The following is a 27,485-nucleotide window of genomic DNA, read 5'->3' on the forward strand; positions in this document are numbered from 1 at the left end:
CTGCAAACTATGCCAAAACATTTCACAAGACCCCACAGTCATTCACAAAGGAAAAATATTCAACATAAAGGACTATTTTACATGCTCATCTTCCAATGTGGTATATATCATTCAGTGTAAAAAATGTAACGAAGGATGCTATATTGGAGAAACAGGCCAGATGCTTAAGACAAGATTCAATCTGCACAGACATCACATGAAAATAGCCGGTGCCAGTCAAGCCCCCACCCCTGTGGGCCAACACTTCACAAGACCAGAACACTGCACCAGTGATTTCACAGTAAGAATACTGAAAGGTAATTTTAAAACAATACAGGAACATAAGACCTTTGAAATAAGAATGATTGAATATTTTGACATACAACAAACAGGACTTAATAAGGATCTGGGTTTTCTAACCCATTATAAACCATAAGCTGTATTTCTCTGTTTATTTCTCTGTTTATTACCCTCCTCTCACCTACCAACACCCATACTATCTGCTACCACATTTGCTTATTTCGGATCTGACGAAGAAGGGCAACCTTCAAAAGCTAATCAAGAAATGTATTAAGTTATGTCCAATAAAAAAGGTATCATCTTATTTTCTTTTCCATGTTTTATTTTGTTTGATTTCTATTGATAACATCTTTCATGTGATTTGGTTTCTAGCCTCTGGCAGGAGCTTATGGAGTCCATGATCCTTGTCTTACTTTTTTGGGTGTTACTTGTTGACCAGTGGTGCTGCTTCAATGCCAGCTACAGGAGTCAGTTTTTGATTTCTTTTTCTGGCTTTGTTGAGTGGGTATAGAAATAATGTTGACTGAAAACATTTGTTACAAACTTGGGAAGTTGGTAGTATAATATTCTTATCTGTTTGCACATTTCCATTTTAGTACACAGAAGATTGTAGAACTGGAACTTACCCGCCTTCTGGACCTACGTGAGTGACGTATTGCCTTAAGTTTTGCAGCATGTCTTGACTTTGTGCGTAATCATATATTTGCGTTGCTCTGCTTTAGAAAGAATGCTATAACACTGTAAGATAAATGGCTGACATACATACCTATGAAGTATGAGTCATCAGTTTCACAGGAAAGTTCATTTGGATGAAAATGAGCCAGGTAGCAAACTTTCTTCTGAATCTTTATCACAGGGTTCAGTCTAAATAAAATGTACACCTTATTGATTATGTAGATGATAGTAGGGTTTGATTAACTTTTTAAAATTCTTTCTTCTCTTTCAGTTCTGGCTTGTACAGTAGGGCTCTCTAAACCAGGCGTGGGGGTAAGGACAGGTGGCGTGGTGTCCTTACAAATTGAGGGGACCTTTTACTAAGCCATGTTAAAAAGTAGCCTATGCTATTTTTAGCACATCAGTTTCCCACGTTCTGAGGCTGCATTTAGCACGGCAGTAAAATGGCTGCCGTTTTTATTTTTTCTGTTCATGACCACGTCTTAATTTCCCAATTAGTATGTGGCCATTAGTGCATGAGCCCTTACTGCCACCTGTTTACTAGGCGGTGAAGGCTCTAATCAGGCAGTGTGCGGCAATTTACTCGCGCTTCCAGATCAGCACAGGGCACACCTGCTCTCCGCCTGCAAACACCCCTCCCCCCACACACATACTGAAAAATAGTTTATTTCTTTTAGTGCGGGATTGGTTTGCCGGTCCCAGAACTACTGTGGGATGCCTGAATGCGTCCTACAGTAGTTATTTTTTAGAGTGCAGTAGGCATGTGTTAATGCTTACCGCCACTTAGTGACAGGGCCCCTGAGTAAAAATTATCAATGAGACTTAGGGTTTATTTCTTTAAAAAAAAAAAAAAGAAAGAAAAACCAGAAGCAAAAGTTCTCCACTTTTGGCTTTGTTTTTGTATTTTATAAATGGAACCCAATGAACCAAGGCAGCACACACCCAAGAGCCAAATGCTGCATCTCTACCTCCCTTCCTCCTCCTTTCCTGGGTCCAGGAGCACCTCTTCCTCCTCCCGCCCAGTCTAGCAGCACATCTCCTTTTACGCTGGTCCAGCAACTCTCTTTCTGCCCCCCTCCCTGTTGCCAATCCTCACTTGCTCAATTACTGACAGTAGCAGCAGCACAGCGCTTGAAATAGGCAGCTTCATTTCAGGGCCTTCATTAGGGCCGTGCCTAGGGTCTCTGGCGCCCCCCTGCAGCCTATCAGTTGGCGGCCCCCCTGCAGACTATCAGTTGGCGGCGGCGCCCCCCCCCCCCCCCCTGTGAAAATGATCGCTCACCACTTGCCACACTGACAGGAATTGTCAGCGATATTCTTAGAAAGAAATTGCTATACATTGCAAAATAAGATAGCAGATGTAAATTCTCAAAGTGGACATATTCCAAACACTAAGATGAAAATAAAATGATTTTTTTTTTCTACCTTTGTTGTCTGGTGACTTTCTTTTTCTGATCATGCTGGCCCAGTATCTGATTCTGCTGCTATCTGTCCTCTTAACTCCGTTTCCAGGGCTTCCTTTCCATTTATTTCTTTCCTTTCTTCCTTTCTTCTTCATTTCTGGTCCTCAGCTTCTGCCTATTTTCTTCATCCATGTGCAGTTTTTCTCCTCTCTTCCTTTTCCCTCATTTCATCTCCATCTCTCTTCCCTCCCCTCTATGTCCAGCAATTTCTCCTCTCTCCCTGAGCCCTGCCCCCTCCATTCATCCCTTTCCAGCAATTCCCCTCTCTCCCTGAGCCCTGCCCTCCCAATCCATGCCCATCCATGCTCCTCTGTACCCTGCCCCCTCCATTCATCCTTTTCCAGCAATTCCCCTCTCTCCCTTCCATGACCCCCCTCGCATCCATGCTCCTCTCTCTCCCATGTCCCAGCCTGGCCCGCCCTCTTCGCCCCCCCCCCTTCGCATCCATGTTGTCGTTTCTCCCCTGCCCTCCCGCTCCCATTGTTCAACTGCCCACCCTCTTCTCTCCCCCCAACATCCCTTTTCTTTCTTTTTTCTTTTTAAATTTACCTCCGTGGCGGTTCCGGCAGCGCAGCGTCAGGGAAGGAGGTGGCGCTCCCGACGTCTAGCCTTCCCTTCGCTGTGTTCCGCCTTCTTCTGACATCATCCTTGACGTCAGAAGAAGGCAGAACACAGCGAAGGGAAGGCTAGAGACGTCGGGAGCGCCGCCTCCTTCCCTGACGCTGCGCTGCCGGAACCGCCACCACCGACGTAAATTTAAAAAGAAAAAAAAAAAAAAAAGGATTGTTGCGGGAGGGCGAGTGAGGTGAGCATGGTGCGGCGGCGCCCCCCAGAGGGAAGCGCCCCCCTGCCATGCTTGCCTCGCTTACCGGGTTAGCACGGCCCTGGCCTTCATTAGGCCTTAGGCCATGTTCCACCTCCTCTGATGCAACTTCTTGTTTCCACAGAGGCGGAACTGCTTAGCAAAGGCCATGAAAGCTGCCTGTTTCAGTCGCTGTGCTTCCTCTACGGGCAGTAATTGAGCAAGTGAGGATTGGCAACAGGGAGGGGGGGTCCCCACCAACTGATAGTCTGCAGGGGGGCACCAGAGACCCTAGGACCGGCCCTGGAAGAAACCTATTCATCGCTTTGCCTCACAAGTGTTCGTAGCCAACAAGTTAGTTCTGGCGACAGCATGGAGCAGCACCTGCCTCCCTGGTCTTCGAGTGGTTTTACATAAGCTGGACTATATTCATCTGAGGTCTAAATTGACAGCTATGCGCATAGGACATCTCAGAGGCATAGCTAGGCTTTGATGTCTGGGGGAGCAGACTTTGTAAAATAGGCGCCAGACATGGGCATAGTTTGTTTCATTTTGGGGGACAAAGGGTGTGGCGTGGCACATTTGCATATGTACATCTCATACATATTTGTTAAGGCCATTTAAAAAAACACACACATGCACCAGACTAAAATGCTGAATATGAAGCCAGCATATCAAAAACAATAGGGCCAGACACTTTATGAAATAACACAAAACCCTACAAAAAGACACTCAAAATCTATACAGAAAACTTAACACACAAGAGCCCTAACCCACCTATGAAAATACCCTGGACCCTACAGCACCAATATACCTGCTACTAGAAAGTGGAACAAGCTGGACTGTTACACATTCCTACACAAAACACTACATGCTAGCCGAATCAGTCACCTCGGCCACATATGCAGAACACAGACAGACCCTCATATGATACAAAATAGGGAACCACAAAAAACATGCCCACAAAAACTGAAATATAGATCTCTTCAAGAAAGCCAGACTCTGTAAGCAGTGCAAATACTGGTAAAAGAGAAACAGAAATGTATTTCCTCCTGTACTCTGCAAAATACAACAATACGAAAAAAAAGTCTGTGGAGGACCCAGCTTTTACTTATGAATATAGAGCAAGAAATGAAGAAGAAAGGAGGAAAGTAAAGAAATAAATGGAAAGGAAGCCCTGGGAACGGAGTTAAGAGGACAGATAGCAGCAGAATCAGAAAAACACATGAAGTGGGTGAAAGATGGGAGAAGAACTTAGGAGACTGGGTAAGGGAGAGATAGAGGGGGGAATGGGAATGGGAGTGCTGGTAAGGTAATGAGAGGGAGATGGTCAAAGCTAGTAGGTAGATGAATACTAAGGACTAAAGAGTGAGAGAAAAGTGGGGGGGAAAAACATAAAATGAAAGATCAGTGCCAGACAGATGCAGAGAAGGACAGAAAGAAGACAAGAGAAGAGCAAAGAAATGGGAAAAGCCAACCTGGGAAAGAATTTAGGAGAAAACTGACATGAAAAGTGGAAAAGAGACTGGGACCAGCCCAAGTAGAAAAATAGAATGCTCAGACAACAAAGGTAGAAAACAAAACATTATTTTTATTTAATGCTTTTTAAGGACTGTCCAGTGGATCCAACTTCTGCCTATTTTCTTCTCTCTTCTTTTTCCCTCATATCTCCTTCCTCTTTCTCTTCCCTCCCCTCCATCCATGTGCATCTCCTTCCTGTCTTCCCTTCCTCTCCATCCATGTCCAACAATTCTCTCCTTGCCCTCCCCTCCATCCACCCATGTCCAGCAACCCTCCTCTCTCCACTGCCCTCCCCTCCATCCATGTCCAGCAACTCTCCTCTGCCCTCCATCCACCTATGTCCAGCAACTCTCCTCTCCCTTCCCCTCCATCCACCCATCTCCAGGAACTCCCCTGCCCTCCATCGATCCATATCCAGCAATTCTCCTCTCTCCCCTGCTGCCCCCTCCATCCATCCATATCCAGCAATTTCTCCTCTCTCCCTGGGCCCTGTCCTCCATCCATGCTCCTCTCTCCCCTGCTGCCTTCTCCATCCATCTATATCCAGCAATTTCTCCTCTCTCTCCCCTGCCCCCCCTCCATCCATCCATATCCAGCAATTTCTCCTCTCTCCCTGGGCCCTGTCCTCCCATCCATGCTCCTCTCTCCCCTGCCTTCTTCCATCCATCCATATCCAGCAATTTCTCCTCTCTCCCTGGGCCCTGTCCTCCTGTCCATGTCCATCCATGCTCCTCTCTCCTCTGCCCCTCTCCATCCATCCATCCATATCCAGCAATTTCTCCTCTCTCCCTGGGCCCTGTCCTCCTGTCCATGCTCCTCTCTCCCCTGCCCCCTCCATCCATCCATATCCAGCAATTTCTCCTCTCCCCCTGGGCCCTGTCCTCCCATCCATCTTTCCACAACCATCTTTCGCAAATCTCTGAAGACATACTTCTTCAATAAGGCCTACAATGAGAACCTATAGCCTCACTAATCCACATCACCAACCCATTCAGTTATGAAAGCCCACCTTCTATAATTTCCCTAATATATCCCTCCCTTCTTCTTTCTTCCCTTAATTAATCTCTACACAATACTAACTGTACCTGATATATTGGAATAACTATGTTTACAATACTATGTAAGCCACATTGAGCCTGCAAATAGGTGGGAAAATATGGGATGCAAATAAATAAATAAAAATAAATCCATGTCCATCGATTACTCCTCTCTCCCCTGCCCCCCTCCATCCATCCATATCCAGCAATTTCTCCACTCTCCCCGGGCCCTGTCCTCCCATCCATGTCCATGGATGCTTCTCTCTCCTGCCCCCCTCCATCCATCCTCTCTCCCTTGGCCTGGCCCCAGCCCTCCCATCCATCGATCAATGCTCCTCGCTGCCCGACGTCAGTCTCTAGGCTTCCCTTCGCTCGCTCGTTCCCTCTGTGTCCCGCCCTCGCAAGAAATGACGTCAGAAGAAGGCGGGACACTGAGGGAACGAACAAGCGAAGGGAAGGCTGGAGACGTCGGGCAGCGCTTTCACTGATGTTGTGCAGCTGCTGCGACGGAAGTAAATTTAAATATGAGATTTAAATCCCCCAGGGTGGCGTGGGTATCGGAGCAGGAAACTGAAGGCTGGCTGAGCTGCATAGGCGCCGGTTTTTAAAAAAATCGATTTAGGGGAGTGACCGCTCCCCCTGTGCCCAACCTAGCTACACTTCTGGGACATCTATCAAGATATCATAAAATTTGGGACCCATATGTTCGGTGGACTTAAAATCTGTACCCTTCCTTGATCATTCAGTAATAAGGGGAGGGAATTTCTTTTTGGGGGAGGGGGTTTGGGATATATTAGGGAAGGATACTGAAGAGCTGTGCTTGTATTGAGACCCTATTTGTTACAAGGTTAACTTATGGCATTTTTCGTTTGTTTTTCTACATGATAACCTGTGTCTCTGTTGCTATTGTTATTTTCCAATAAAAGAAAATATTTAAAAAAAAAGTGCAGAGGGGAGAGAGAGACTTTGAAAAGGACTGGCATTCGGCCTGGGCTGCTGGAGATCCATCGCATGCACAAATATGTGTATGATTCACAGCCTGGAGCTCTGATAAGTAAATTACATAAGTACATAAGTATTGCCATACTGGGAAAGACCAAAGGTCCATCAAGCCCAGCATCCTGTTTCCAATAGTGGCCAATCCAGATCCCAAATATCTGGCAAGATCCCAAACAAATACAAAACATTTTATACTGCTTATCCCAGAAATAGTGGATTTTCCCCAAGCCCATTTAATAACGGTCTATGGACTTTTCCTTTAGAAGCTGGGGGTCTTGATTTTCACTGCTGCTAAACATCGCTGGTATCGCTCCTCGGGAGTTGAGCCAGTGTGGGTGAAGTTCTTGAAAATAATTTTTGTGGTTAAAATTATGATTTATGGTACGGGCTGGTTTTGAAGCTTCTAATTATGTGTTTTTAGGCTAGCATTGTTTGGAAACGTCTTTGAGATGGTGCTGTGTTTAGTTTTAGGGGATGTCGGTGGGGTTTTAGTGATTTCATGGGAAATTTGGGTGAAAAATATATTTAGATGTGTGTTTTTTTTTTTGTCGTGTTTTTTTTTTTTTTTTTTTAATATTTTTTTATTTGCATTTTCAAGGTTTTACATGCCACATTTCAAACAATACACTTCTTCAAATTGCATTAACTGATCAACTCATCAACATTGCTAAATTCTAACCAAACTCAATAATGTGACTTCTGTCATAATCCCCTTAACCCCCTCCCTCCCACCTCCCCCGTTATCCCCTTCTTCAGAATATGTGGCTTCAGGGTTTTACAGTGGTAGCCATCCAGTTTACATAAGGCTCCCATATCTTTTGATGTTGAGTCAAACGTCCTTTATTTAAAGCTGTAAGCTTGGACATCAGTTGAATGTACTCCAATTTTCTCAGTACCATCGAGATGTCCGGCAGTCCCGGATTTTTCCAGGCTGCTGCAAGCACTAATTTACCTGCTACAAACATCTGGCTGGCAAATTGATGTATATGCCATGGTATATTAGGTGGTTTAAAATGTAATAGGCAATATTCCATTTTCATTTCATAATGTAAAGCTGTCACTGAGCAAATAAAATCTATTATGCTTGCCCAGTATCTTTGAGCGTGTACACAGGACCACCAAATATGATACATATTTCCCTCTTCCCCACAGTCTCTCCAGCATTCTGCTGAGCTTAATCTGAGCATTTTAGCCAAGCGGCTAGGGGTGTAATACCAGCTATATAGAATCTTGTGTCCATTTTCTACCATAGCGCTGGACACTGATACCCGCAATAGAGATTTAAAAACCCTTGCCCATTGTGTAGGGTTATGAGCTGTTCCCATGGCTAGGTCCCATTTTTGTGTATAGTATTCCACTGGGTACTCTCGTGACAATAGGGCTTTGTATATTCTAGTAATACTCCCTCGCCCTCCTCCTCCTGTTATTCCTCTCTCTAACTGCGTTTCAGTTAATTCAAGTTCCTCTCCCGCTTTGTGTTTAATGAAATTTTGCACCCTAACATAGTGGAAGGCCTGAAGCGGGGAAAGCCCATATTCCTGGCATACTTCCTGATATGTATAGATCCTATCTTCTTTACACATTTGTCCCAGTTCATATAACCCCATTCCCTCCCACTCTTTATATATCTGGCTAAATTCTTCAGATCCAAATTGAGGGGCAAATCTAAGGTATGTATGTTGGAAATATATACGTTCCGGAAAAAATTTCCCCCTTATCTTAATCCATTTTTCTAGAGGCCATCTTAAAAGATAGGGACTCTTCCGACTCAATGCTTGAAGCGTTTGTTTGGGCAGCCATGGGATCGCTCTTAGTGGGTATGGTTTCAACCAGTGTTGCTCAATACCCACCCACAACTTATCTGTGTTCTGGGACCAAGTTGCTAAAAGCCTAATGTGTGCCGCACAATAGTAGTCAAAAGGATGGGACCCCCATACCTCCTCTATCTCGTGGTTGGTACATTGTAGCTCGATTAACCCTAGGTGGTCTTTTCCTCCAGATGAAGGAGAAGACCTTGCCCTGTAATCCTCGAAAGAAGGCATCAGGTATGTCTATGGGTAACGCCATAAACAAATATAGCAGTTTCGGAAGTATAATCATCTTTACAGCATTGATCCTGCCCACCCATGACAGTGTCAAGCCTTCCCATCTGTCCAGTTCCCGGAATAAGTCCCGTACCTTACCCGGGAAATTATTCTCAAATAAGTCCTCTATTCGGCGTGTGATATTTATCCCCAGGTATCTGATATATTTAGAAGCCCATTTATAGGGAAATTGCCTTTTCAATAAAGCTAAGGTTGAATTAGGTATGTTCACGTCCAGTGCCTCAGACTTATCAAAATTAATCTTGAAGCCCGATAGTGCCCCATACTTTTGTATCTCTTCTCCTATCACCGGGAGAGCCTTTTGAGGGTCTTTTAGGACAAGGAGAATGTCGTCTGCGAAAAGAAGTATCTTAGTTTCAATACCCCCTCCTCTAGGCCCTTTATCTCTTGATTCGCTCGGATCTTGGCAGCCAGTGGCTCCATCACCAGTGCAAACAGTAAGGGCGACAGCGCGCAGCCCTGCCTGGTACCTCTGTGTAGGAGAAATGGGCTTGTTAATGTTCCATTGATACGCACTGCCGCCGATGGGCTTCGGTAAATGAGATGGAGCCATTCCACAAACCTCCCTTTAATTCCCATCTTTTCCAGTACTGCAAATAAAAAAGGCCAACCGACTCTATCGAAAGCCTTTTCTGCGTCTAAGGATAATATACAGAGTGGTGATTTAAGTATATGGGCCCCTTGTACTACCTGCAATATTCTCCTAATGTTGTCAAATGTCTGCCGTGAGTGGACAAAGCCTGACTGGTCTTCATGTATAAGTTGTGGAAGGTATTTCTGGAGTCGTGTAGCCATAATCTTCGTAAATATCTTATAGTCCACCCCCAACAGTGAGATCGGTCTGTATGAGCTGCATAATTGGGGATCTTTGCCTGGTTTATGTATAACCGTTATTGTGGCCATGTTCCAGGTGTGTGGAAAGCTTGTGGTCTCTTCTAACGAGTTGAATACTCGCAATAACATTGGGGCTAGCATTTTCATATATATTTTATAAAATTGAGGGGTGAACCCATCTGGTCCTGGAGCTTTATTTGGGGACAACGCACGAATCGTCTGTTCCACTTCCTCTAATGTGATAGGTTTTCCCAAAGTCTGCATAGTGTGTTCTGGAAGCCTCGGGAGGTCTATATCTGTTAAATATGCCTTTATTTCCTCCTCTCCCTCTTCCCCTTCTGCACTATATAATTGCTGATAGTATCTTCTGAATGCCATTTCTAAAAACTCAGGCTCTGAATGCACCTCTCCTCCACCTTCTCTAATTCCCCCTATCGAGTTCCTATTAGTTTGTTGTGTTAGTTTATGAGCCAATAGCCGGCTGGCTTTATTACCAAATTCAAAATGCGTTTGACGCACACGTTGTAATTTTTCTGATATATCCGCTAGCTCAAGCTCATGTATTTGTGTGCGCAGCTCGTATGCCTGTCCCCTTAAGCGTAGCGGATTCTGAGCTGTCCCCTCCTGCAGCTGTTTTTCTACTTGCATTAATTGCTGGCGCAAGTCGTTATCCTTCGCGCATCTCTCTTTCCATCTCCTAGAGCGTAAGGCTATCAAATGGCCCCTAAGAACTGCCTTGAATCCTTCCCATACCACTGTTGGGGACACTTCTTCATTTTCATTAAACTGTATGTATTCTTTGATGTATTGTTCTATCTGAGCTATATTCTCTGTATCTAACAGCAGTGCATTATCCAGGCGCCACTGCCTCCGTCCACCCTGTGGCCCCACGCCCCGAAGCTGCAAAAGCACCGGGGAATGGTCCGACCAGGTCCTCGGCAAGATTATATGTTTCCCAATTGCTCCCATTAATGAGGTGTCTCCCAGCCACATATCTATTCTAGATGCCGATTGATGGACCATAGAGAAATATGTGTAGGCCCTCTGAGTGGGATTATCTCTACGCCAGTAATCTTGTAGCTGCCAACGAGTAACAAACTCATGAAGTTGTCTTCTGTCACTTTTTGCATAATTTATTCGACGTATGGTGTTATCCACACGTGGATTTAATGTTAGATTAAAATCACCCCCCAATAGTAGTGAACCTTCTATATGTCTGGTCAGTAGTTGGTCTATTTCTTTAATGAAGTCCCCTTGCCTTGTATTTGGGCTGTATATATTTACTAACGTGTATGTTCTACCCATCAGTGTAAAAATAATCAATAGGTATCGCCCACCTTTGTCTTTTACAATTTTCTTTATATCCCATGATTTCCCCTTGCTAAAAGCTATAAGAACCCCCTTACTTTTTGTGTCATCTAAACTAGAGGCAAAGTAAATTTGGGGATATGCTTTATGTTTGCATAGGCGTTCATACCTGGGTTTTAAATGAGTCTCCTGAATCAGCCCTATGTCCACCCCTTGTCTTTGCAATTCCCGAAACATCAATTGTCGTTTCCTAGGTACATTCAATCCCCTGACGTTTAACAACAAACATTTAATGTCTCCCATTTATCTCAACATTTAGTAAGTATGCCATTAGTCCTTCAATCATATAAATCCTTCTTCTATGACCCATCTGTATCCCCCACCACACCACTCTTATTCTCCTTCCCCTTCCCTTCTTTCTGAATCCTCCCTCCCTCCCCCCCGCCTCACCCCTCTGAATTTTAGGCATCACTTGGTATCCGGTGAATGCCTAGTCTAGAAGGAAGGTACCCCCTATCCCGTCTCAGTCACCCCGCAGCATCAACATTTCTCAAATTATCTCTTCATGTCTAGAGCCCCATCAGAGGCTTATCATAACCAATCTTTTAACAACTTTTACTTAACATTCAAAGCTTTTACCAATTATATTGTCCAGGCTACTTCAGGTAATTCGTGTTGCCGATTGTTGGCGCTGTAATCTTCTCGGACTCTTTCCCACCCTCTGCCACTTCGGCGGGGGAGGGCGGGGAGCAGATCTCACTCCAGTGCTCGTTTCTGCTGTCTCTCCTGGGACTGCTGTCTCCGGAAACAGTTCTTGAGCTTCCTCCAATGATTTGATTTGATGTTGCTTCCCCTCTTTATAGAGCACGAGAGCGAAGGGATGTCTCCATCTATATTGAATCTTTAACTCTCGAAGATGTCTTGTGAATGGTTTCAGCTCCCCTCTCCTTCTCAGTGTTGCTGCCGCCAAATCCTGATATATTTCAATGGTATACGAATCCCATTTAAAATCCTGTGTCTGGCGCGCCAGTTTCAGCACTTGTTCTTTTTGCTTATATCTAGTGAAACAGGCAATGATGTCCTTTGGCCTGTTATTACGCACAGCCCCTAATGCCCGGTGTGCTCTTTCAATCTGTATTGTTTCAAGTTCTATCGTTTCACCATTTACTTTGAACAAGTCTTGTACAATTTGCTGTATTATTTGCTCACAGTTCTGGTAGTTGGGGGTTTCAGGGAGGCCCCGAAATCTGAGGTTGCTGCGACGGCCCCGATTTTCCAGGTCCTCTACTTTGTCTAATAATTGTTGGTGTTCGTTCTGCAGCCCTGCAAACTGTTGCTCTAATGTTCCCAAGGCCTCCCCCTGTGCCTCCACCTGCACCTCAGTGTCTTCCAAGCGTGTTCCCAGTTCGCGGATTTCTCCTTGTAAGTTTGCTCCCAGCGTAGCCACTTCCGTTCGCAGAGCTTTAAGATCGGAGCTAATATTTTGTAGCCACTGGTGCAGACTAAGTTGCTCCCCTTCCGTTAGTTCCTCGGAAATGTGCTGTTCCAGCAAAGTATCGTGTGTTAGAGCCTTTTCTGCCTCCGTTATGTTTTTTGTTCTGCACGCGTCCGCCATCTTGGATTTGGGTTTCGACTCAGCGCTCACGAAGGCAAATCGAGAAAGATCCGTTGCTGTAGAATTTAAATGCATAGGCAGGTGCCGTGCTACTTCCTGAGCTCAGTAAAGCTTTTATCTTGTTTTTGAACCGCGTTTTAGAGTGCGATTTTTGCTGTTTTTGCCGCGGGGCGACCGGAGCTCGTCTCTCAGACGTTCATCTAGGTCGGTGACGTCACTTCCTCCCCCTTGTCGTGTTTTTTTAAATACAATTTTCCTGGAAAATGATGTTCTCCATTATAGTCTATGGAAAATTTGATTTAAAAAATGGAACTTGCGATGGCAGTGTCCTGGTAAGACGCAGTGAGTCGCGCTCTTCCTGAATTCAATATGCCTAAACGAAGAGGGAAGATAATGGCCAGAGCCTCCCCACTGTCTTCCCCATTATCTGGTCCAATTGATCATTTTGTGCGTCCTCTGGGTGCTGATCAAACTGGCGGAATGCCTCCGGTAGGGAACGCTGGCAGTCGGGAGATTTCAGCTTCCCCCGGTTTTGAAACAACTTTGAGCCCCGCCATGTGCACTCACCTCCTCAACCGATAGGCGCTAGCTCCTTCCTTTCGGAACCGACAGGGTCGCCCCAAGTGGGAGTTAAGGGCCTAGAAGAACGTCTGTTGGAGATGCTTGTAATAGTAACGGAAGGAGCAGAGAGCAGTTTGCCCGAGATGTCGCCACGGAATGAGGGGAGAGAAACTGAGGGACAAAGCGAGATTCATGTTCAGATCTCTGAAAGGTACGAACTTCCTAAAGAGCTATTAGTTAAACCAAAGGAAGTAACGTTGGACGTATTATGGGATCTTATGTCCACCCTGGGGCAAACATTTGTTAAGCAGAATAACAAATTAGCACCGAGAGTAAAATCTTTGGAATTTGCTTCACAAAAGAGAGAGGAAGATATTAAGATTTTGGAAACTAAAATGGATAAAATAGATCAAAGAATTGTGAAGTTAGAAACGCTACAGCCAATGATGGCAAAAGATTTGACGAATCTCAGACAGAGAATGGAAGCGTTTAACAATTATACAAAAAAATCACAATCTGAGATTCGTTAATTTTCCCCGAGTATTAAATGTTCCCCCTCTTGATATGTTGAAACGTTATCTACATGATATTTTGAATATACCGGATCAGAATATGCCACCATTTTCCTATGCATATTATATTCCAGGAAAGGACATAAAGTCTGTAAATGAACAGCCTATAGACGTTTCTCTTTTGCTTGAAACTTCTGACTCCAAAATGGCAACTGCCGCCACCTTAGTGGCGACGGTTACCTTATTGCCTGACAAAGATTGGATCTTCCGCTTGTTTTTTCGAAATAGGGATAAACCTTTTTTAGGCTTTAAAATATTACTTTTTCCTGATGTCTCTAAGGAGACTAGACGACGGCGGAAACAATTTTTGCTCCTCAAGCCTGAAATTTTACACCTGAGGGGGTACCTTTTTATAAGATACCCGTGCAAGTGCATAGTAAGGCTTGAGGGGAGAAAATACGTATTTACAGAGCCTGCTCATGTCTCAGCGCTAGTAAACTCAGTGAAGCTTCATACTTGCTATGGCATCCTCGGAATCGGTTTTCCCCGTCCTGTGGCGCTCAGGGCGGTCATTGGACTGGGTAAGCTCTGCGCTCCCCAGATCTTTGCTGGTCAGACACTCTGCTGGCTCATCTCTTGCTGTGGCTTTAAGTTGAGCAGCTGACGTCACTGCCAGTTGGTTGGCTTGCGCCTTTCCGACGCCTGATGCAGTGTGTGGCTGTCCAGCTCCCTCTGGTTTAGACCAAGGGAGTTCAGCCGATATTCTGCTTGAGAGCGACTGCTCCGGTCTCTTTTGCTTCCACCCTGTGCGAGGGCTCAAACTTTTTGCGATGAGCGTTCTAGCTCGTTTCCCTTTTGCTTCTGCCCTGTGCGAGGACTCAGACTCTGCTGTGAGCATTCTTGCTCGTGTCTTTCCTGCCCCCAGTCTGTGTGAAGGCTCAGACTCTGTTGCTGAGATGGAGCGTCTCTGTTAGCGCATCTTTCTGGAGCGAGTGGTAGTGCATCCGTGTGCGTGCTTGCGTGTGGGTCACTGTCGTACGAGCTTGCCTCCGTAGTGTGCTCTGCTTTAGGCTCATTCATCTTGGGTGCGTTAAACTCTGACGAAAGTAGATCAGGTTCCTCGGTATATGAGGGTTCTTCTGACTCGAGTTGCTTCAATGCGCTAGTAGGTGATGGGGTGTGTGCCATCGCATGAGTTTTGGCTCGAGGAGCGTAGTCTTCAGAGGCGAGGCGACTTGAGTCGATTCTTTCCGTGGTTCCGACCCACGGCAGCATCTAAGACCTTGGCCTTTGCCTCAAGTGCTGCTACCTCTCTCTCTTGTTGGAGTGCTTCCATCATGATGTCCAGCTCAGCAATTTTATATGCACCCTTAGCCTCTCTATGTGCTTCTTTGGCCTCTAGCGCAGCTCGTTTTAACTTCAGGGCGGTTTCTTGTTCAATGAGGGCCCTCATTTGGAACACTGCCTCGCTGGTTTTCGAATGGTTGGAGTGATTTGTTGTACGTGACCTGGAGGATCTTGCGTCATTGTCTGCCCCTGCTTTTGCAGCGCTATGTATACTTTCTCCCACTTCCTCACAGCGCTCGATTAGTTTCTCGCTGTACTTTTCCTGCTTTGCTTGATAACCTTTCAGGAATTTCTGGGTTAACTGACAAGTTCTTCTGCCCTTGAACCCTGCGCTGCTCTCTGGCTGTTTCTGCGTGCCTGGTGTAGGGGACACTTCATCTGGTCCTGTCTGTAAGGCATTAAGTTCTGCCATCCTGCACTGGTTTGCTTCTCTGTCTTTATTAAATGAAAAGTCAGCTCTTGTGTGCAGGGGGGCTGGGGGTGTAAGGATTACTCAGTATGAAGCTGTGCTGAAAATGTGCTAGTGGCTTCTCTCTTTGTGCTGGGTCAGGTTTCACTGCTAAGTTAATGGACAGAGGAGGGAGGGGGGAGTAGTCCTCCCTCAATTAGTCTCTTAGCAACTGATTGCTTCAACCCCTTTGCCAGGAGATCTTTAGGGCTCAGAGTTCTGACTGAGCTTGGTGCAGAGAAGAAGGGGGGGGTGGGGAGCTTCTGAGCCCTTTCAAGGTAATTTAACATGGAGGTGTGACATGGGCAACACAAAGCACTGAAGTTGGGAGATTCTTTCTCACTCTGATGCCCTGCTTCAAAATTTCTGATCAGTTCTGCCAGTCTTTTGAGCTAGTTTCATTTTTCTCATGCTTGCTGAAGGTTAAATGTTCTTAAGTTCCCCAATACAAAAATAGTTTCTCCTTCTAATTTATCTCTGGCTCTTTGATCCCTGATGACCCAGAGGGGAGGGGGAGGGGGGCTGCTCTCGAGTGAGGAAGAATACTTAGAAACACAATAGAAGGGCACTTAATTCAATCACCCTTAGTAGAGAGGTGTGGTAGCCATGTTAGTCCACTCTTAAAGGTTATCAATAGAAATCAAACAAAATAAAACATGGAAAAGAAAATAAGATACCTTTTTTTATTGGACATAACTTAATACATTTCTTGATTAGCTTTCGAAGGTTGCCCTTCTTCCTCAGATCGGAAATAAGCAAATGAGGTAGCAGATAGTATATATGAGAGAAACATCAAAGTATTACTTTGACTGTCTGACAGAGTGGGAGGGTGGGGGTATGCATGGGGTTCTTCTGATAAATGCTTTTAAACTTTAAAGTCCGATGTTGCTTTCTTTAGCTGCAAGTTCACTTAAATGCATTTCAATCAACATAGGCAGTGCAAGCAGAGTCACTGATTTCTTTAAACACAGTGCTGATGGCTATTTCAAAGGTATATCCTGCTTGAGCTTTCTCCAATAGCTATTTAGTTTTAACTCTGGATTTTTACTGTCATGACTCTTGGAGCTTGGTAATTAGAAGTCCCAATATCATGGAGTATAACCCTGACACAGCAATCACCTGAAGTCTCTATTATTTTATGAAGTCTCTTTTATTGAATAAATCACAGATAATTTACTCACAGATAGATGTTCAGGATACAGAGACTTCTTAATCTGGAGGCTGTGGGAGGTGGAGATCTGAAGAGAGGTAGTTGTATTGCAGGGGGAGGGGAAGGTAGTTGAACAGGTAGAAATAGTCCAAAGCTGGGTGACTGGAATGTGTGATATCTCATTTGGAAGGAGATATTCTCAGGGTAAAAATCCAGGTTCTTTACAGGGAGTTCTCAACAGGACAGAGCTGTCTGGAGAAGATGGTGTTAGCTCCATGTCCCTGGCTAGATGGTGTTGGAATGCCTCGTGGCTGAAAGGACAAAGAGGTATTGGGGCTTTCCACAGGCTCAGGGAGGAGCAGATAGAGGCCAATGGGAACAGAGCCTGCCATCGGGTAGCAAGGGGTAGTCCTAGAGATAGGAGGGAAAGGTCAAACCTGGCTGACCTCTGAGGAGAGATAGTAAGACTGAACAGGAAGACAAAAGAGCCAATGCGTGGCAGAGAGAGAGAGAGGAGGTCTGGGCACCCTCACAACCAGTGGTAACAGTTCTTACACAGCCAAACAAGTGTGGTTGCACTACCTGTGAACTACATTACCCACAGTGCATTGCTCATGTATTTTTTGCAGTGAGAAACTGCAGCAATGATAGTCCTTGGAACTGAGAATAACAGTAAAAGCATTACACACGTTTTAGGATCACGTTATAAACTAGTGCGAGGCTGTCGGAGGACAGAGCACCCTGTTCATGCTCTGTGTCCCATTACAACCCTTGAATTCAGTTTGTTTTTGAGTTGCAGCTACACAGAGTCTAAAGGTATTTTCGTGTGTATATCATAATGCTATTACTGCAGCATTATGATATAGACATGAAAATGCTTTTAGACTGTGTATCTGCAACTCAAAAACAAATGGATGGACTAGTATTGACCTAATGTCAATTTTTTTTTCTTTTTCTTTTAACAGCAGCCACTGGTGTGCTGCTCTACATATGGAGATGCCTAAGGGTAGCACACCAGTGGTCAGAGTTAAAAAAAAAAAAAAGTGACCTCAGGTCAATACTAGTCCATCCGTTTGTTTTTGAGTTTCAACTAGAGTCTAAAGATATTTTCATGTCTATATTAGAACGCTATTACACAAAACTCTAGCAAGACAAAACATTTAGTAATATGAAACGTCTTTCATCCTTTTACAATACTTGTAATTCTTTCCCCTTGTGATCAGTTGAAACTTGCTCATTTGGAATCTTCTCCTTTCTGACCTCTGATAGGCACAATGCAGTGACTTCACTTAGTGGGGAGGGGACCAATTCTCATCCATTTGCTTCAGACACTCTAGGGTGTTGGGTGTCACCCTCCTTGATAGGCTTTTCCCCCCAGAGCCTGCCTCCTTCAGCCCCACCAGGGCATCCTTAAGCCGCTTCTCTAAAGCTACGGTTCGTTCATTCTTTCACAGAACCGGCTAGCCATTCCTCCCTTTTTCTCTTAGCATCCTTTAGTTGGTCTTTCATGAGGTGGGCAGCCAGATTCTCCAACTCCTTTAAAGTATCTTGGATACTTGTAACTGGGTCAGTGGTGTCTCTTTCCCTGCCACTTGGCCTTGCTATACACATCTCCCGGTGTCCAGCTCTGACAATTTCTCCTGGTGCTCCTGTACCACAACGAACTTAGTGGTGAGCTGATGCTTTATCGTTGTTTTCTTCATCAGCACTCTATTTTATTCCAATAGTCAAGTACACTCTTGCTGTATTCTTGCCTCTCTTAATCATCTCCTCCGCCAGGAGGCACATTTCTTGGGCTTGCTGTTGGTGTTCCTTGATCATCACTTTCTTCTCTAGACTCTCATGCAGTAGATGACAGCTGGCCCTGCAGCTTATGAAATTCTTCATCTGGCACTGCTCTAGCCAGTTCTTGTTGCAGTTGCACTATTCTGCTTGAGTAGCTTTCACTTGGGGTCTGATAGACCAGGATCTGGTCTGTCAGTTGACAGATCTAGGATTGGAGCTCCTTAGTGTGGTCCTGCTGCTGCTCCAGCTCCTGTTCTGCTGCTGCCAGACACTTGGCTTGCTCCTTTGCTTTCTGAATCCAAGCCGCATCCCATGTGTTCAGCTGCTCAGCTGGGACACTCTACTTCAGCAATCCTTGATGTGTGTGATTCACTTCTGCCTTCTCTTTAGACATCTTTTCTATCAACAAAGTTGCCCTCTTCTATTCTTCCTGAAGCTTTTCCTTGGAAGCTTCTAGCAGAGTTACTTATTCAGAGATTTGTGCCATCTCCTCTTTCTGGCACTTTAGTCTCTGAACCAACTCCTTTATCTCTCACTCTATTTTCTCCTTATGAACTGTCCCTTTTCCATCTGCAGCTCTTCTGTGGGTGAGGTTCTGTTACTTCAGCTGTCATGTGACTAAGTTCAGCTGAGTCACTCCTGTTACACCTGTGCAATCCGTGCATATTATTACTTATAACCCATGGAGTAGGCCATGTGCCTGTTTCTGCAGCCTCTCCATGGAAGATTCCTTCTGTCACGATGGTGACTATTTTCCTTGGCTTTGCTCACCTCACCTTCTGGTGGCCAGAACCGGTGGCTGCCATAGACTGTCTTGCTGTCTCCCTATACATTCCAGACTTTCATTTTAGTCCGGTCCAGATATTCTAGCCCTCCAGACTTGGTTGGAAGTTTGGCAACCAGCCTCACTCTTAGCTGCCTTGAGATTCCTGCAGCTTGAGCCTCAGCTGCTGATTGCCTTTATCAGGGCCGCCGAGAGGGGGGGACAGGGAGGACAAAAGTCCCCGGGCCCGGGCCTCCAGGGGGGCCCGGCGCCGAGTTCGTGGGTGGTCGCCCCTCCGTCCGACTCCTAGGTCCCTCCCTCCCTCCGACTCCCAGGGCCCGCCCTCCGTCCCTCCCTCCGAATTGCAAAAGCGATCTTGTTCTTACTTCGTCGGGGGTTACGGCGAGAGCAGCACGCAGACGCAGTGAAAAGCGTGCAGGCTCCCGCTTCAGCCTTCCCTCGTTGTCTGTCTCTCAGCTGTTTAAACCTCCTCGTTTAAACTTTTTACTGAGTATCTTCACCAAAAAGAATAAAGAATAAAATAAAGAAATAAAAGCAAAAAAATCTGTATAATTTTTCTTTTTATTCAACTGCCATTTGGATGACAGAGCTATGCAAGAATATTACATAGGAAGCAAGTATAGGAACAATCTCATCAAATACAGAGATGAAGTTGCCTGTTAAGAAGTTGCTTACTAATACAAATGTCTCCTTTCTTATATACACATAATTCTGGCATCATCACACATCCTTTGTATATTATTTGGCTTCATTACTAGTCTATCTCAAACCTTCTGGCGTCTAACTTTCTCTCCCCTTTTTTTTTTCTTCATGCTGCACTATCAAATACAAGTTTCACATGTCTTGCCAACCTCTGTTCTTACTTTCATCTCATGGTCATGCTGTAGACATCCTGTTACTCTACTCCCTTCTTTCTCAGGACTCTCAGCACATTCTTAATAAAGGTTATTATAATGTCAGATTTTCAGTGTCAGCTATTCCAGCTACACTTCTGGAGTCCATTTTATATTTGTGACTCCATTTTGTCAGTTTTAATATATACACAGCTCTGGTCCCGCCTTTGAGGGCGGGACCACAGACAACGAGGGAAGGCTGAAGTGGGAGCCTGCACGCTTTTCCCTGCGTTCTCTTCTGCATGCTGCTCTCGCCAACCCCCAACGAAGTAAGAACAAGATCGCTTTTGCAATTCGGAGGGAGGGACGGAGGGGGGCCTTGGAATTCAGTCGGATGGACGGAAGGAGAGGGGGGCCTTGGATCTGGGAGGGAGGGAGGAAGTTTAGTAGCGCTATAGAAATGATAAGCAGTAGTAGAAGGGCCTTGGATCTTGGAGGGAGGGGGGAGGCCTTGGATCTCGGAGGGGGGGCAGGCCTTGGATCTCAGAGGGGGGGAGAAAGAAGAGATTGCTGGACAAGAGGGCAGGGCAGGGGGGAGAGAGAAGAGATTGCTGGACAAGAGGGCAGGGGGAGAGAGAAGAGATTGCTGGACAAGAGGGCAGGGGGAGAGAAAATAGAAAAGAGATTGCTGGACAAGAGGGCAGGGGGGAGAGAGAAGAGATTGCTGGACAAGAGGGCAGGGGGGAGAGAGAAGAGATTGCTGGACAAGAGGGCAGGGGGAGAGAGAAGAGATCGCTGGACAAGAGGGCATTGGGGAGAGAGAAGAGATCGCTGGACAAGAGGGCATTGGGGAGAGAGAAGAGATTGCTGGACAAAAGGGCAGGGGGGAGAGAGAAGAGATTGCTGGGCAGGGCAGAGGGGAGAGAAGAACTGCTGAACATGGATGGATGATTGGAGGGGGCAGGGGAGAGAGGAAATTTACTGGATATGGTTGGATGGAGGAGAGGCCAGGAGAGAATGAGGAGTTGCTGGACATGGATAGATGGAGGGGAGGGAAGTCAGGAAGGAGATGCACATGGATGGAGGGAAGGGAAGAGAGAAGAAAAGCTGAACATGGATGGATGGAGTGGAGGGTAGGGAAGAGAGAAGAAATGATGGACAAGGATGAAGGGAAGGAAAGACAAAGGAAGGAGATGCACACGGATGGAGGGAAAAGGAAGAGAGGAGAAATGCTGGATATGGATGGAGGGGAGGGAAGACAGGAAATACATGCACATGGATGGAGGGGAGGAGAGTGAGGAGAAATGCTCAATTTAAGGGCTGGATCGGAACACTTTCAGGACAGATGCCGAAACTTGAGGAAGGATAGGGACAGGGCTACAGATGGTAGACAGGAAGCATAAGGACACAGGAGGATGGTGAGAGAAAAAATATCAAATGGAAAGAAGACACTGCATAAAACAGAAGTTGGGACCAAAGCGAATAGAAAAACTATGATCAGACAACAAAGGTAGAAAAAAGTATTTTATTCAGAATTTATTAATTGGAATATGTCAGCTTTTGGAAATGTGTATCTGTGATATTTTTTATGCAAGTTTCAATTTTTCTAGTATTGCTGCATGCTGAGTCTGACTTCTTGAGGTAACTTTCTAGTTCAGTATTTTGCCTTCATATTTTTTTATTTCTAGTTCCTTATGACATATCTGTTGCCATGTGTTTTTCATGTGTGATCAAGGTACAGTATTCTGCTAGTGTGTAGTATTTGCAGCCCTTTTTGTTTTGTTTTTTATTAGGTTGTGTACTGGTGTTTTAGAGCCCGGTGTAATTATAGTGCTGCCTTTCCACGCATAAGGTTGTAGTTCGTCCTGTCCTTGGAATTAGTGCTGTTATGCTGTTATGGTTTGGTAAGGTTATGAGTGGGTTTTTGCACAAGTTTGTGTATAGTGTTTTGCAGTGGAGAGATTGTGTTTTGGCTTTACTGAGGTGGCACCAAAACATCAGAAAAGGTGTAGAGCCTAAATCATGACACACTACCTCTTGAAGGATCTACATATAGTGCAAGGGCCCGGCAGTGGGGGTGGGGGGGGGGGGGGCCAGGGGCGGCCTTGTCCCGGGCCCGGCCCGGCCCAGTCTCTCGGCGGCCCTGGCCTTTATTAGGCACCTGGCCCTTTCAGCAGGGCCTTTGCATTGCCAAGGGTCTTGAGGTAACCGGTGTGCAGTTGCCCTCTTGCCTTGTTCTGTTCTGTGTTTAGATCTTGGTGTGTGTACTTTAGCCTTTGTGTTCTCTGTTTGTCTGCTAGGTTCTGCTTTCAGTCTAGCTTTATTGCTTGTATGTATGTCTTTCTTAGTGGCTGCTCGGCAGCTTTCAGTCATTGCCCTAGTTCTTTTCTGTGTAGCCTAGCTTTGTGTCCTGTCTAGTCTGTCTTGTTTGGTTCCCTGTTCACCTTGGGCTTCTGCCCTACCCTGGTTAGTCAAGCTTGTCTTAAAGTCCTTTACCCTATATAGTATCCGTTGTGTTCCTCTGTGGCTGGTTGTCTTCAGTTTCCTTCCAGCCAAGCCTGTTTTGGAAATCCTGATTCCTATCCTGATCCCTGTTGTGGCCAAGCTTGTTTAAGAATCTTTGCTAGTGTGAGTTTCTTGGTGCTCCAGTACCAGCTTTCCTCTGTCCTGCCGGCTGCCTGCACCCAGGGGCTCAACCCCTGTGGAACGGCAGTCAAGTGTAGGTGAAGCCTAGTTCCAGTCCAGTGTGTTCCAGTGCGTGTGTTCCGGCTTATCTGCATCTGCAGTCCCTGCCTTGCTGGTGTGCTAGCCCAGTGCTGGTTGGGGGGTTTTGCCTGCTGCTGCTGCTCCTTGGCAGTGGTCCAAGGGCTCACAAACCCAGTGTTTCCATGAGAAGCCTAACACCTTCAGGGTAATTTGCGCCCTCATACAGGTGACCTATCCTACTCTCCAGGCTCTTTTTTCCAGGCTGTGACCTGTTCCTATTTAAGGGCCTCCGGTAACCCTTCAGTTCTTCCATTGCAGCAAGGTGGACTGCAGTTTCTCCACATACCCTTTTGCTGGACAAGAGCTTCTTCCTTTCTTGCAAGATCCTGGATTTTGACTCTCGGCTGAGTGCTTAAGCAGACATGCAGACATTCTACGCTTGTGACTAGTCTCTCTCCTAGCTCAGTTGCACCTCCCCATAGACCAACACAATTTCCCATGGGCGTAGTTTGACTGTTTCATTTGGGGGGGGGGAGGATGGGGTGGGGCATATTAGCATATTCATTTGCATATATATATATATAATGTTGATTACAATAGATAAACTGAATAGACTTATAAGTGATAGTCAACAAGAGCTTGATAGTAAGCTCACTACATTAAAAGGTATGTGCTGTAGTGAAATGTATGAACAGAAATATAGAGAACACCTACAAATTATAGAGCGGTATAAAGTAGAAATCTGGGCTCAGAAAATATCTAAATTCAAGAGGGACGAGCTAGATTACACCAAGGGGGTTTATATTTCCGTGGATGAATAAAAAATCCAGGAGAAATAGGAAGGGGAAACGTGTTGCGTTTATTAACTCATCTAGTGACTCGTCTGGTGATGAGCCGCAAGGAAATGCACGTAGTACAACAGGCTCAAGAGAGAGTGATGCCCAACTTATTTCTAATGCTTTTTTAGCGAATACAGACAATGCCAACGTGCAAGCGGTGGTGAGACCCAAAAGAGGCAACAAGAAGACACAATGAATGTGTTTAATCTATCTTCAAAACGTTTAAATAGGACTCGTATGCAACTATTAAATCTGGGTCTCTCTTGTCCCAACTCAATTTCATGATACTTTTGATATCCGAGTATATTTACACAGGTTTTTCTGCAAACTGCGTTTGCGGTTATATTTTGACGGTCAGGATTCTGAGCAGGCAAAAACTAATGTAGATGGTCAAAAATCTTTTTTAGAACAATATCGGCTTCCTTCAACGTGGTTACCACATGGTCCTATTGACCCGGCGATAGTTACCTTTCAACAGTGGGTCCTTAGGGACCTACAGCAGGTAAAAAAAGATTCAGGCAGACAGTATAGTAATCTCACAGGTATACAACGGGCAGCGCTAATCGATCTCAAGAATGATGATTCTATCATCATTTTGAGAGCGGATAAAGGAGGCGGGGTAGTGGTGCAGGATGTTCACAAATATAATGCCAAAGCATATCGTCAGTTGACTGAAAATTTTTTTTATAAACAAATTGAGGTTGATCCCACTCGGGAGTTTCAACAACAGGTTTATAAGATGCTGAAACAAGCATCAGATGGAGGGGGTCATCATCATTCAAGAGTTTCGGTATTTATTTAAGGAGCATCCTAAAATTCCTATTTATTTCACCCCTAAAATTCATAAAAAGTTAGAGAATCCTCCCGGGCACCCCATTGTTTCCAGCAATGTTTCACTGTTTGAGCCATTATCTCAGTTTCTAGACTTTCATTTACGTCCGTGTCTACATAATATTAAGTCTTGTGTTAGAGACTCTGCTCATTTATTAGAGATGTTGAAGTCAGTAAATGTTGACGATAACCCCAAAATTTGTTTGGTCACCCTTGATGTAACAGCTCTCTATACCAACATTCCCCAACGTGATGCTGTTCATTTGGTGTACCAACTGTTGGAGACTTTGCCTATGTCTACGTCTAAAGCGCAGCTGTTAGGGGAAATGGCAGAACAAGTGCTGTACAAGAATTATTTTAAGTTTCAGTCACAGTTCTTTCATCAGATCAAGGGGGTGGCGATGGAGGCTACGGTAGCTCCTACCATTGCATGTCTCTCTATGGACTATTTTGAAAAACAATTTTTTATATACATCAGATTACTTTCATGGAGTCATACAATGGTATAGATATATCAATGATATATTGCTAATATGGGATGATAACAATGAAACCCTACATAATTTTATGCAATATTTGAGCATCATATTGGACACCATGAGATAAACTTCTTCGATGTGAACATTTCTTGGTCAGATAGGAAATTTAATACCAAATTATTTCGTAAAGACACTGATCGTAACACTATATTACACTACCGTAGCCACCATCCCACCCCTTTGAGGAATAGTTTACCTAGTAGTCAGCTGCTTAGAGCACATAGAATTTGTAGTTCCAGAGAAGAATATTGTAGGCAAGCAGAAACCATGATTGACAGATTCCAGTCTAGATGTTATCCTAGAAAGATATTGAAAAAAGCAGCAAAACGTGCCTTTAATTTTCACACTGAATGGCAGAAATCTGGAGATGTTCAAAGTTCAGATCAGGTTTTAACCTGTGTATTACCTTATACAAAGATGTCTCACGATTATTCAGATCCTTCAACGTCATTGGTCTATTTTGTCAATTCATGAAGTATTTAAATCTACCCCTAGGTTTGCATTTACTCGTGGGATGAATTTGGGGGAACATCTAAATAAGAACAATAAAATAGCTGATCATGATGCAACAGAAATAGGACATTTTAAATGTAATCATTGCACCTACTGCCAGTATGCTCTGGAAAGTCAGGAGGTTGCAATTCCCCACACAAAGAACAAGTATAGGTTAAGATCTCGCACTGATTGTGATTCTGCAGGTTGCGTGTATGGGGTGGTTTGTCCTTGCGAGCTATGGTACATAGGGATGACCACCCAAAAAGTTAAATGTAGAATCGCTCAACATTTAAGTTGCATTAAAACAGAGCGCACGGAAGCCCCCCTTGTGCCTCACTGGAAGGCTGCTGAACATTCGTTCAGGGTTTAAGGTTTGTGGTTCTGAATCATGTTAGATTAGAAAGAGGTGGTAACCTCTCTTCCAGTTTACTAAAGAAAGAGCAGCGCTTGATTCATCAGTGGAATACGGTATCCCCAGGCGGACTTAATCGCGAGATTGATTGGTTAAGCATTTGATTTAACCACTGAGAATCCTGACCGCCAGTACGCAAGTGTGGGCGTTTTTCGCCTTCTTGCTGCTGGTGGCGGTGTGTTCCCGACTGCTGTTAGAAGTCAGTAAGAGTTTTTGTTACAAATTTAAGGTTTAGAATTTTTTATTAGTGTGTGAGATTTGTAGTTAGGATTGAACATCATGCACATTGTATTTTTAGGATGAATGAATGACCCTTGAAGACGCCATAGCTGGCGAAACACAATTGTGTTGGGTTTTGTGTTTCATTCTACATTCTGGAAAATCTTGAGGCTAAAGAAAGTTTAATGGACACTAATACTGGACCTTCAACAAGTTTATCATTTATTGAGAGGTGCCCTGCTGTCCCTGTATGGAGAAATGCAGTTTATGTAAATTCTGGTGGAAGATCAGTAACGATGGACATGTTGGGTGTTATTAGGAAGGGTATGGAGTCCAGGTGTGCGGATGTTATAATGCCGTTGTATCGCTCCATGGTGCGACCGCACCTGGAGTATTGTGTTCAGTACTGGTCTCCGTATCTCAAAAAAGATATAGTAGAATTGGAAAAGGTACAGCGAAGGGCGACGAAAATGATAGTGGGGATGGGACGACTTTCCTATGAAGAGAGGCTGAGAAGGCTAGGGCTTTTCAGCTTGGAGAAGAGACGGCTGAGGGGAGATATGATAGAAGTGTATAAAATAATGAGTGGAATGGATCGGGTGGATGTGAAGCGACTGTTCACGCTATCCAAAAATACTAGGACTAGAGGGCATGAGTTGAAGCTACAGTGTGGTAAATTTAAAACGAATCGGAGAAAATTTTTCTTCACCCAACGTGTAATTAGACTCTGGAATTCATTGCCGGAGAACGTGGTACGGGCGGTTAGCTTGACGGAGTTTAAAAAGGGGTTAGATAGATTCCTAAAGGACAAGTCCATAGACCGCTATTAAATGGACTGGAAAAATTCCTCATTTTTAGGTATAACTTGTCTGGAATGTTTTTACGTTTGGGGAGCGTGCCAGGTGCCCTTGACCTGGATTGGCCACTGTCGGTGACAGGATGCTGGGCTAGATGGACCTTTGGTCTTTCCCAGTATGGCACTACTTATGTACTTATGTACTTATGTAATTCCTAGTATTAACATGGGACAATATATATGATGCATTATTGGGCATACCAAGATTGTGGTAAAGAAGGATCAGTTAATGTGTGATGATGTAATATTTGTATAAGCACAAGTTGTTTTAATGATTTATAAGTAGATAGTATTAGGATGGTGTGAATGAATGGAAGATTGAGTGTGCATGTGATTTATTCAAATTAGATTTGCTATATGAAGTTTTGAGCTAATAAAGTTTTGTATTGAAATTTAAAAAAAAAAGTGAACGGTTGTTCTGAATAATATTATATATATATATATATATATATATATATATATATATATAATATATATATATATATATATATATATATATATATATATAATATATGCAAATGAATATGCTA

General features: G+C 44.6%; 1 protein-coding gene across 1 annotated transcript in view; it reads left to right on the plus strand.

Moving 5' to 3' along the window:
* LOC115461563 (acid ceramidase-like) overlaps window positions 1-27,485 on the plus strand; it is a 321,963-nt gene that overhangs the window by 12,369 nt on the left and 282,109 nt on the right. Inside the window, exon 2 of the mRNA XM_030191472.1 lies at window positions 876-922. Coding sequence (XP_030047332.1) covers window positions 876-922 — 47 coding nt within the window. The remainder of the gene's footprint in view (window positions 1-875; window positions 923-27,485) is intronic.

This window comes from Microcaecilia unicolor, chromosome 2 (assembly GCF_901765095.1).
Source record: "Microcaecilia unicolor chromosome 2, aMicUni1.1, whole genome shotgun sequence".
NCBI lineage: Eukaryota > Metazoa > Chordata > Amphibia > Gymnophiona > Siphonopidae > Microcaecilia > Microcaecilia unicolor.